General features: G+C 42.0%; 1 protein-coding gene across 1 annotated transcript in view; it reads right to left on the bottom strand.

Annotated features, from left to right (window-relative positions):
* Positions 1–6,063: 6,063 nt before the first annotated feature.
* The window catches only part of necab3 (N-terminal EF-hand calcium binding protein 3), a 40,415-nt gene continuing 33,834 nt past the window's right edge, over positions 6,064–12,644 (bottom strand). Inside the window, exons 11-14 of the mRNA XM_073469172.1 lie at positions 10,309–10,421; positions 9,866–9,943; positions 9,202–9,293; positions 6,064–6,350 (exon numbers count right to left, since the gene is read on the bottom strand). Coding sequence (XP_073325273.1) covers positions 6,322–6,350; positions 9,202–9,293; positions 9,866–9,943; positions 10,309–10,421 — 312 coding nt within the window. The 3' untranslated portion in view covers positions 6,064–6,321. The remainder of the gene's footprint in view (positions 6,351–9,201; positions 9,294–9,865; positions 9,944–10,308; positions 10,422–12,644) is intronic.

The raw sequence follows: 12,644 nt of genomic DNA, 5'->3' as shown, positions 1-12,644 counted from the left end.
ATGTCTGCTTTCCCACCCTTTTTCTTCAAACACCTGTGTCAGCCTGTGTTTTCCCCGTCACTCTTTGCTGGTTTGTCTGTTTTCATCCTGACTCTTCTGCGTTCCCGTTCCCCGGTCCTTGTGTGTTCCCTGTGTTCTAGACTGGTTCCCTGTGCCTTTGTGTCGCCAGCTTTTTTGTCGCCTGCCTTTTTTGTTACATGCATTCTGGATTGTGGATTGTTCGACTTTCGCTGTCAGCTCGTCATTAAAGCTGGCTTCTTGCTGTCCAACCTGGCTGCCTCTGTGTCTGCGTATATGTGCTTTTTTGATATCCATGACAACAGGTGGATGCTGGGGTGGTGGTGAAATGAAAATCAAATGAAAAGTCGAGGGATTACCGAAGCTGTTCCTGCTCATCCTGTGCGAGAACACTGATATCTGCACCCAAATTTCATGCACACGATCCCCACCGAAAGCCAAAATTTTAACTTTTAACAAACTCAGTCGAATTTAGCAACGCTGCTAACATTGTGTCTGACACCTCTCGTCAGCATATGCTCAAATTATATGACTGCGCCGGAGGATCTGTCACAGCGCATCATCGCAGAGAGCCAAAGAGGACACTGCAGCTGTATCTAACTCCCAGGCTGAACGCCACAAGACGCCGAGAAACTCATTTTGACGATAAAACTCTCCGTCCCCATCTCTCTCTATCACGTCTTCACATCTCTCCTTCAAGACGTTTCTCTGTCCCTTCCCTCTCATCCTGTCTGCCCCTCTGGAACATTTGCAAATGGCTTTTGACAGAACGCTATTATGAACACTTAATGTTCTTCAAGGTCAGGATTGATTTATGGTAATTGGTTGTCAGACTTTGAGATTTTTGCACAATGCCGCTGCCACGCTGGACCTACATCGAAACACAGCCGCGGAAATGTATGAAATGCACGAAATGTGGCTCTCGTATCTCGCAATAACAATTTGTGTATGAACTGTTAGATCAAGAACACCGATAGCTTGGACTAATAAATTGTACCGAGTCAGTGTGACACTCCTCGAAGTCAATGAGGACGAGTGACTCAGCCTTTTAGAGGCTTCCTTCTGAACATGTTACCTCCCACACAATCAAGTTTCCAGGGTGAAAGAAATGAGATTCTGAGGAATGAAATAGGACGACAGCTGTTGCTTTGTCACCTTTGGCCCCGCAGTCTTTAAAATTCTGTGGCGATAAGAAGCACTTAAACACGTCAGAAGCACAAAAAACTCACTTATTATCTGGTGCCCTGTTTGATTTTTTTACTGTATTTATATGTTGACCGATAACTCAAAAAAATCTTGCACCTTTGTGCTGACACTCGTCAAGGTTTTCTGTCGTCCCCTGTGTTCGCAACTTCTATTCTCCCAGCAGGAACACAGAGCGGTGACACGTGGTTTGACTTTGGATGCCTTCTGTGTGCTGCCTTCTGCACAATAAAGTAACCAAGGTGGAGGAAATGGCAATAGGGAGGAATGAAACAGGACAACAGATGTCGTCTGACCACCTTAGCCCTGGCCCTCTGCCCTCTGAAGTGATGAGATGTGTTTGCACACATCAGATCCAAGGGCACCTGCCTGAAAGAGAATTAAAAAAACACTTTTTTTTTTTTTTTTTTTTTTCTTTACTCTTCTGCTAAAGGAGAAGAGCAGAGAGAGGCGGCGGTATTATTCAGAGAAGTGAGAATTTGAAACACTCGTACAAGGTTTGCACCTTGACTCTGGCTATTCATCAGTGTCCCTCGATCTGTTCAGCACAACAGGGAAATGAATGTATTTAGTTAAGATGAACAGAATACAGCTGACGGAGCTTACGGTCGCCTTTTTTATTCTTTATTCACCACATACTGTTGAATACATATGTGCTTATGTTGTTTCAATATCTTCTTGGAATATGTAACTCTAAGATGAAATCTCCCGAGACTCTTGGCTTGTATTCTGAGAGAATAATGCATTCTACTGTGTTTTCAGTCTTCACATTTCTCATCTGGCGGCAGCACCGAGTCACATTGTGTGTATAAATGGAACAGAGACTGCGAGTTATTCCCTGTTGTATCTCCAAGATATACAATAAATCAGGTGGAACGCCGTATCCCCACTGTTTGACTTGTAGAACATTAGCTACAGTGCAGCAGGAGGAATTTATATCTTGTGTACGACAGGAAGTCACGAGGAGCTGAGTGCGACCTTTTGATGTCTTTAAAGGTACAATCCTTAAGATCGCCACCAAATCAAACCACATTTTTGATTTTGTGCTCTACATACAGTGGTTTTTATTGTCAGTGAGTCCCTGACAGCCTCACTTTTCAAACTGGTGACAGATTTGACAGCGGTTCCTATTTTCTTATCGAGCTCTGACATCCCCACTGTTTGACTTGTGGAACATTAGCTGCAGCACGGCAGCAGGAATTTGTATCTTGTTTTTAGCAGTTACTGCTGGGTACGTTTTGTAAGAGACAAGTTTTACATTTAAATACAAACTTTTGATGTCTTATAATCCGTGGGATCAAACCTCATTTTGATCAGGATTAAGGTTGTGCTGGAAATTCTTATTAAGAAGTGAATAAATAATAGATGATTCACAGAAAGTTGTCTTTAATAAAGTGGTAAAAGCAAAGAGCAAACAGAGTTAACCAGCCTCCTCCACCAACCAAACCCTGGCAGAGACTGACAAAAAGTCACAGACAAAGCTACAGCTTAGAGATACCTTAGAGATACCTTGAGAAAGGGAGATTTTCCCAAAACAATATCCAGCTGGCCAGACAGCCTTGGATGTACCCACAACACCCGACATGTGTCCGGGGAGCACAGAGTGCTACTGTGCACAAACACTTCCACATAAATCAGCGAGGTCACTGTGCAAAAGTAAGCTAAACAGTTCATAGTCAGGCCAGGTCTTAATTCACAGTGCCAAAATGTGTAATAAACCATAAGGTTATAGGGCGAGGTAATGCAAGGTAACAAATATGTATGGTTTAATGATATTTACATGAATTAGTTATCTTGTGGTTTTCATTATTAGTGGTAGGGTCCGCCATCCCTGCACACGAGGGATTCCCAGGCAGCCTCACTTAACAAACTGGCTGTAGTCTTTTATTGAACAGACACATGACAGTGGTTAGATCTTCTCATCAAACTCTGATATGATTTTTATTCACTTTCCCAGAAAGTGTCGAACTATTCCTTTAAAGTTGTTTTAAGTGAATATTTGTATTAAAATAACCATGAAAAAGCTCTTTATTCCAACAGTAATCATTGTTATAGAGTGTTTGGTCAGTAACCCATGTCTCTCCTCTCCCCTGTCCACTGCATCCAATCAGGACAGAGAACTCCAGAGGCGGTTATTAACAGGAGGGAGGGGATCGCTAACTGCAGGATGGACAGGAAGTTGGCTAAAATGATGCTTACGCTTACAGCAGCTTTAACATCAGTGGCGCAGGTTTGAATGAATTGTAATTAAACACAAAAATACAAAATAGTTTTCTGGTTGAGGCGTCAATAAAAATTACTTTGCTGTAACTTAGACCTTCCTGTCCAGTTTTGGCAATAGACGATGAAACTTACCCTTCAGTGTTTTGAGGGAAAAATGAGCAAATAGTAAACTGTAAATAACAATTTGAACCTTAAACCTTACTGACTTGCCTGGCTAAATAAATAAATAAATAAATAAATGAATGAATAAATAAATAAATACATAAATAAATAAACAAACAGGAGGTGTGGGTACACATCCTCCAAGCCTCATCAACAAGGCTGCCCCGATTGCCACTACATATTCATTCTGGCTCACCAGCAGACAGCCTGCCTGACAGGAAGCTAAAGGGGGCTCCAGTCTCAATCATGCAATCAAACCTGACATCCTCAGCAATCAGCCTCTGCGCCTGCACACGCATGTATGTGCATTTCCAAATTTGGGGCGAACAATTTCAACGACATGTTTCCATCATAACCACATGTTGGATCCAATTGTCAGTGCTGTGCAGAGATTGTAAAGTGTTCATCTCAATCTATTCTCATTGCAAAAAGAAAATGGAAAAATACGGATGGACTTCTTTACTTTAGTTCACGGTACATTGAACGCATGCAGCATCCCAAGTTCCCAATTCGTATGCCGCAGTGCACTGCTGCTACATTTGTGTCGCAGCCCTCATAAATGGTGTTGTGCTGTGGGATTTGAAACACCTGCAAGGGGTCGCGAGAGGAATCTGGAACTGCAAAGTGATTACTAGTGTTGGAAATAACAAGAAGCACACTTCTGCACAGCAAATGCAGGCCTATATATTTTAGTTTTACTTCCTCTGGCTTTCTAAAATCACCGCCTTATCGAACTGCACACAACTGAGAGATATGCATCCTGCGATGAGGCCTGGAGCACACATGGTTGGGAACCACTGGTGCGACAGAGCCTGAAACAAGGACTCTTGCATCCTGCTCACACAGCTGGATAATTCTGGTTAGGCTGGGAGGTTTGGCTGTTGTTTGATTCACAGAAACATTTTTATTTCAAAGCACCGTGGGGAATCTGCAGCTCAAAGAACACTGATAAATAAAATGTTGACAGAAGTTTCTTTGCTCCATAATTGTGAGCCAGACTTCAGGATAATTAGTTTTCTCCTTTTTTTTTTTTTAGTTTTCAATTTTACTGACTGGATTATTTGGGTTCCACGTCTCACTCGAATTAATTCAGACTTATCTGGTATATGCAATTAACTTAGAAAAGAAGGTGAATGCAGTCAAAGCAGCGTCAATCAATATTTTATTATTAGCATGGAAATCATATGAATCATGTGTATTGTGAAGAGAGTTGCTTTTGATGTACTGGTAGATGATCATCACCCAACTCTTAAAGTATTATTATAAACTATTCTCTTAAAGGTGCAATATCAGTTTTTGATGTTACGATATCTTCCTTTTGTTTTGCAGAAATATCCAATGAAGTCTCCATGCTAACCAGCTAGCCCTGGCCCGACTTGGTCCAAACAGGCCCCCAGAAAGAGCACCTGGCTTTGAAGCCAACTTTCGTAGTGGCCAAAACCGTGTAATTACATCCTCATGTGATGCACTAATTGAGCTAACTAGCTAATGGTAGCTTCAGTTAGCGGCAGCTCTGGTGATACCCTGCCCCTCGTTTGTTTTGAGTATGAATCTGTCAAGACACCTATTCTAGGCATTTCATTGGACCCAGAAATATAGTCTGTCCGTCAAAACAGAGAATCCAGAGACATTTATCACTTGTCAAAACAAAACAATTGTTTAATGGTTTTATTTATTGTACATTACTGATCCCAAAACACAACAGAAATATGAACATATCTTAGTCCCATATGTACAGATGGAATAAACTCTACCATGATCAAAATAAATACATGATACATTAAATATATTTCATCTTTATAACTTAGTGATACAGTGAAATCTCCTCACAAAGTGTTAATTCCCTTAGTTACGCACATTTTTAGAGATATTTTGACATATGACACAGAGAGTGCGCCTCTGATTGGACGGTGAGGAGATGTAACTAATATACTCTAGCAATAGATAGATGTCAGGGCAGGTGTGGAGCTTTTTTAAGCATTTTCTTTTTTCTTTTTTCTTTTTTTGGCATTCTGTGCACATGACGAGCTCAATGAAAGAAAAAACAGTGGTACAGTATCATACATCATTTACAGACAGGATTTTACAGGAACTACTCTTGGCCACAGTCATCAGCATGCACATTTTAGGCCTCAGCGCCTCCTCCTCTCCTCATCTTCTCTGCTTTTTTTCCCCCCACTATTTATTTGCATTCCACAGTTAACAACTCATCAAAAACACAAAACACTACTGGCAATGCTATTTTCATTCCAATTGGATTTGCTGTAGCAGCCTATGCTAGCATCTTTTTGGCTGTCCTCCACTGGCGTAATATCAGACAAACACTGCGAGAGAGAGAGAGAGAGGAGGAGGCCATAGCGCAAGAGAGAGACGGAGTTCTATTAAAAATAATTCAAATAAAATGGCATCGCGGAGAATCAGTCACTTTCAAGTCTACAGATCGGCTATGGGGTGCAACTATCCCTTTTGATATAAGCGGCACGATAATGAGCAGTCGAAGATAGAGGAACATTAAACGAGGCTGCTGGAGAATGCTGGATGACGCCATCGCCTGTGTCTCCTGTTGCTTTCAAATGCAATGGATGCCTTTTGAATTCCTCCGTGTGTGTGTGTGTGTGTGTGTGTGCGTGCGTGCGTGTGGGTGCGTTGACGCGCCAGTGTGTCTTTGTCCGTGTGACAGTGCAGGCTGTAGATGTGACATTCTGGATTCAGTTGTTAGTTGTTAGTCATGATCCACCAGGAAGCTGAGGAAACACACACACACACAGAGAGAGAGAGAGAGAGAGAGAGAGAGAGAGAGAGAGAGAGAGAGAGAGAGTTAGGTCACCACACGTCGATCTGCTGTCGAGCTCAGGGCAAATTATGCCTCCTCAGGGAAGCGTGGGGGTACATTTAAAAGCCATTTATCTCATTTACATTTTATTAAGCCCTGGTTTAAAAAAAAAATCATTTTTAGCTTAACGTTTCTGTCAGCAAAGTAGCAAGTTGTGTAAATGATTTACGCCACTGGGGTACGGCAGCAATTAAAAACGATTTAACCGCAGGGCAATCACAGCTGTGCAGATACAGGACGTGAGGTCAGAAGGTTGTGTGCACATAATTCTGCTGCAGCCAACACAGGGGCAGATACAAAGCAAATGAAGGGATTTCAAGAAAAAAAGCCACGGCCGGTGCTGGTGAAATACAGTATGAAGTGGCAGTGGCGCAGACAATAATAGCCACACCGCCAGGAGCGAGAAGAATGTTGTGTTTTGTTTATCTTTTCTGTTATTGAGTCCTGAGTCGACTCCCTCTGACATGCGCCTCACAAACCATCCCCCCCCCCTTCCTTCCAATCAGCGCATTGCGGCCTCGCCTGTATTTGAGGAGAAGAGGCAATAACTCAAAACACAGGGTACAATCTCTCCTACTGGTTACTTCTAATATTTCACAACTTATTTAAACCATCCCCATGAGAATTAATAAGATAAACCTCCAACTCCAAGAATGAATACTACTGAATAAAGACAACACAGTTATTATTTGTAATATATCATTATTTTTTATATACCTCAAGTCTTCCAATATCAGATGATTTTAAAAGTGACCCACATCCGATTCCTTTGTTTGCACCACAACTGTTGTGTCTGAAACAGTCGGCTCACACACACATGCACACGTACGAGCCGCAGATAAGGAAGTAAACAACCCCGTACAGTAACCTAGCAACGAGCGCATCCCCGTGCAGCCCACGCGGCTAAATCACCATCTACAACTGACGCAAAGAGGCAACGATACTAATTAACACTATTGCTTTCTGAAGCATATTTAGAGGCTTGCAACAAGTTCAGAAAATGTAAAGACGAGACAGGAGAGACGTGATTGTAGCCTGGAGTGGCGGGTGATTCATGCGACCCTGCCGTGTGTCGACGAGAAAATCAGATTTGTGCGCCAGATGGAGGTCACATCGCCGATTCAACTGCTGGATTTATTTTTCACGTGTCCATACATGTGTCCAAAAGAAGGCGACAACAGCTGTGATATTCAGTGTTTCTACACTGCTTACACCTTTACAACACACATGTCTGATCCGCGCCTCGAGAGCTAAACATCAGAAGCGGCTCACTTTCAGCAGACAATGTGAACACAGCCCCGAGTGTTTGGAGAGAATATCCCCACTTGGATATTTATTTATTCAGAGGCAACCAATATTTGCACAGCAAATGGCTCACTTGAAAACATTTTCTACCTTTAGGCTCAATAAACAAATTCTCGAAGTGAGTTGTTGTCAGGAGGCCCAGAAATTCTGGGCGCCCCCCCCCCCCCCCCCCCCCCCCCCCCCCCCCCCTCCGATTTGCACAGATGGGGGATTTTGGTGCATTTTAACATATCATATAACACATCCAAGCCTAATGTACTAATGCAATTAACAGCTGAATGTGACACACAGAGCAATTATCACATTAACTAATCTTTTTCGCTCAGTTGGCCGCTAGCCGATGTGAAAAAAAAGCTCAGACATTAGGACGACATAATGATGCACAGCTGTGTCCCAACTCCATTTTACTGCGCACACTGCGTCCAGGGAAGTCCACTCAGAAAAGTCTTTTAGTATGACATCTGAATTACGATCGATCTGCTGATGTATTGTCCTGCAGTGTAATGCAAAGAAGAAATGAGCTACACACAACTGGAAAAAAATAAAAAATCACAATGGTGGTTATAAATAGCTTCAGCACAACAACAACAGCCCCAAAGTAGTATATATTTGTTAAAAATCCACCATGTCCTGTTACTACAACACTGTTAAATACATGAATTTCTTATATATTACCTGTAGAAACACGCTTAAGTCTAAGATAACCAAATATAGCAAGTCAATAGCCTTTACATTAATGTCCTTGTTACAAGCATTAATTAGTCGTACACGTAAAAGATCTTATAAGATGGTTATTCACATTAATAAGACTATATAAGGGTTAATAATAGCAAAGTTAACTGTTTATATAAGTGTTTAATAAAGGATTTATTAACCTTAATAAGACACTATTCCCGCTTTAGAGCCAGTATCTGCGGAGAAGCATAGTAAACTATTAATAAGTGCATAGTTAAGTGATAATTAATGCATAATAGAGTAAATGTGTTTGTAATGCTATGTTTAACAACTAAACGTAACTCATAAGGCTTTTAAGAACATTGTAAATCAGTCTATAAACTGTAATTATTAGCCCTTATATAGTCTTATTAATGTTAATAAGCAGCTTACACGGTCTGAAGTGGCTTATTAACTATTGATGAATGCTTATTACAAGGACTGCATTATTGATAGCAGATCCCTGATATGGATACTTTCTCATAGCCGTATCCTTTCAAAAGACGAGCAATTGTTGTCGACACAGGTGAGCAGCGAGGCTCTGCTCGAGTCACAGAGCAGAAAAATGAAAGATCGCAGAGGCAATGAGCACCCGAGCAGACAGGAAAGTACAAATGTCTTCCTGGCATCCTCTCCGCACCCGAGAAGCTTGAGTCTCGTGTGCCAAGAGTGCTGCAAATGCCGTTTGGTTTGTAGCACTGGTTTTCTAGCACTTTGTCACTCGCAGAAATACATATACAAACCTGGGAGCAACATAGTAGAAACTACTTCAGCATCCTCCAACATGTCAATGGTGCAGCGCTGGAAATCTTTACTGTCGTTGGACTGCAGGTAGCTGCAGAGACAGACAGCAAAGGGCCAGAAGAGAGAATAAGAGACAGAGGAAATCAGAGTCGAGAATCAGCAGTAGCAAAAATGAATTTTCAGTTGGTGTTGATGTTTCGCAAAGGGTTTGTCACTAGAGCTATTCTGCATTTTGAAGATGTTTATCTTTAGTGTTTGCAGACTGAAGTGAGATATTAAAGGTGCAAAGAGAAAATTACTTTTGCTTTACTTAACAAATACTCTTTCAAAACACAAATGGTTATCTGTCAAACAAAGCCGGTCTGTGCAAACTGTTCCGAATGACAGATGAACATATTCATTGATATGTGCGTAGCGTGGATGCCATTTTAAACCATTTAAGTCGCATGCACGTGTGTGTGTGTGTGTGTCTATGTGTGTTTGGGTGTGCGAGCGAACAGAGAGATGGGCCATCTGCTCATCTTCACTGGTGGGGAACATTTCCATCGAAAAAGTTAAGAGTGCCAAACAGTCTGCCAATATCTGACACGTATCACACACGCACACAACGCGCGCACACACACACGCACACGACACACACACACACACACACACCATACTGACCTCATCCAGGAGATGCGGTCTTGCCAGAACTCATACATTATGTAACACGACTTTCCCGGGAGCTTCTGAACGGACACACTGACAGCGGGATAGAGATGAAAAGTAGAGTGGGGCAAGAGGAGGATACAAAGTGAGAGAGAGTTTGCACTCAGCGAGGATGAATTACACGAAAAAGTTTTAAATCTTTCGAGAGAAGTCGGTTAGAAGTGGGCAGGGAGCAAATCTCTTTGCAAGACGGCAGACGGCATTAAAACAAAATGAGCTCTAATTTCCATTTAAATGTTAGTGAATCATTTTGTGGATATATTCAGTCATTAAAGCTGCAATTTTCAATCAAGCTGCCCACAGTTTGGGGTCACACACACTGCTGCTATAATATCCAAGGATGACAGTTCAAACCCGTCGCCTCAGCAGCTTTCCCTTAAAACAAGCAAGACACTCACTGCAGGTTGTCAGAGTGGGCCGAGGTGGCGGCGACGTAGCCCTTGAGAACTTTCCGAAAGTCTTCGAGATTTTCATCGGTCACCGACATCTGCCTCTGGACCAGCAGGATGTTCTGTTGGCAACGAGACAAGAGGCAGAGAGGGGGAACAAGATCAGATGACACATTACACAACTGGCTGGTGTGTGTGTGTGTGTCAAGCTCACATCACCCCTGAGGACCAGGCGTGCATGTAGATATTGTCAAGAACGATACTTCTGAAGCTAATGACGAGGAGCTGATCTAACCTTCCTAAGGGTTCAAATCTTACCATCAGATGAGATTGAAATAAATAAATGTTATGTCACATAGTTTCGCTCTCGCTCGAGGCACTTTGTTTCAGTACATTCTGTTTGTCACTGTAGCCGAACGCCTGAGATGAAACAGATACAGGGAGTAAGATGGAGGCACCAACTGCGAAGTAATCTAAGTGGAAATACAACATAAATCAACTTTTTTCCTCAATGACAGCTATGATACTGACAATATAATGACTGTGTTGCCACAAACCCTCATCAGTGTCTTTCAGAGCAGTTTGTCACTTTCCTCACATAACACGGTGACAACAACAGCTGGCAGGCTTTTCCTTCTCAGCTGAATGTAGACTTAAAGTAAGTCAGTGGTGTGTGGTAGTAAAACTATAGTTTTTATCATGTTTTCAATTTGGCACTCACCTTCTCTGTTGCAGTCATGTTTCTCTGGTACAGTCACCCTTCTTTAGGTTGGATTTACCCTTTAATGTTCTTACAAAGCTGTGCTTCAACCACTTGGTCTGGGAGAGGAAAAGATCGCGTTTTGGCTGAAAAAAACCCCTTTTGGTCGCCACAAACATGGCTGAAAATTGTACCGAGGTAAAACTATCCAGTGTTTTCACATTTAGAAATGTGAAAACACTGACTTGACAGCCATCTTGTCTGTATGTCCAACACCATCCCCTCCACCTCCAGATATGAAAGTCAGTGTTGTAGACATATTGATATTCTATGTGGTGTATGACATGTACAAACGTGAACATATTGGTGGTCTGCAGATTAACTGACATTTTATCCTGGCGACTAGGCTGGACTTTCTATCTCTCGAGCTGTTGCCGCCTCTTGTGCAATCTCTGCAAAAGGACTTCTTCTGGAACCAGGCTTTCTTTACTCTTGCCATTGGTTAGCTGACTTGTTGAAGACCAATAAAAAATGATGCGTCCATCTCGTTCTAACTTCTTGAGATGAAATTGAAATATAATTAAACATTTTCAGTGTTTTGACTGTGTCTCGAGTGCTCTATTCAGACAGTTTACACAACAGGCGCAAGTTATTTTTCATACTTGCTCATTTTGTTTTGCCGGTGAGGTCACCACTCTTTCTACCACTTATCACCTAAAGCTCTCAATCGCCTGCTCTCCGCAGGAAAAGAAAAAAAAAACTGTTAAACAACACGTTATTCACTTTCTTTTATAGATAGATGTGTACAGATATTGAGCAAAATCCCTGCAACTGGCAGTGATTCATCGCCCTCCGCAGAGACACTGGTCTTGAACCGAGAGGTCCTCTGCCTGACGTGTGGTCTCCCAGTGCGCCACGTCAACCTGCCGCCCTCTTTCTCAACAATTCAATGCGCACGAGTGAGTCACTGCTTCAACTATAAAGTGAAACTTGTCTTATGGCTTCTTTTGTGAGCAACATTTTCACAGACTCGAATCTACCTTAAAGAGAAAAAAAGACACATTTTGGGTTCTATGTGCCGTGTTAAGGTTCAGTTTTGTGATATCAGTCTCCGAAGTGTTTTTTTGCCGCCGACTCAATACAATGCAGGAGGATGGGATTTAATTTATGATGCTCATAGCACTGAATAATTCACAGACCTCCCTACGAAGAGCTGTCACGGAACTGCTTGCTACCAAAGAAATAGTACCTATGAAAACAGTGGTTTCTCTATAGTTTTGTTCAGTTGTGCTGCAGTGGCAGATGTTTTACAATACCTCAAAACCTCAGCACATAAAATCAAAAACATCTGCAAAACCAGACTCTTAAAGGTAAGCGAGAAGATATCTGCTTCTGTAATTATGGCAAAATACTTCAATCTTGTGGTTTTAAATTATTTTGTCACTCAGGTCTGTGTCACACAGAAATTCTGAGGTCTACTTTATTTATTTCTTTTGCTTGGTTTTATTTTGGAGGGTGGAAACCAAAACCGTCACCATAGTTACGCTTAACTAGAGGACACTCTCTCCATCTCAAGTAGATCATGAGTCATTAATTTCATCAGACACCATACTGAGACCGTCTTGTTTCAAGGTGAGCCTCGTGA

This window comes from Pagrus major, chromosome 6, assembly GCF_040436345.1.
Source record: "Pagrus major chromosome 6, Pma_NU_1.0".
Taxonomy (NCBI): domain Eukaryota; kingdom Metazoa; phylum Chordata; class Actinopteri; order Spariformes; family Sparidae; genus Pagrus; species Pagrus major.
The sequence above is the reverse complement of the archived record's forward strand: the minus strand, read 5'-3'. Positions and strand labels throughout refer to the sequence as shown.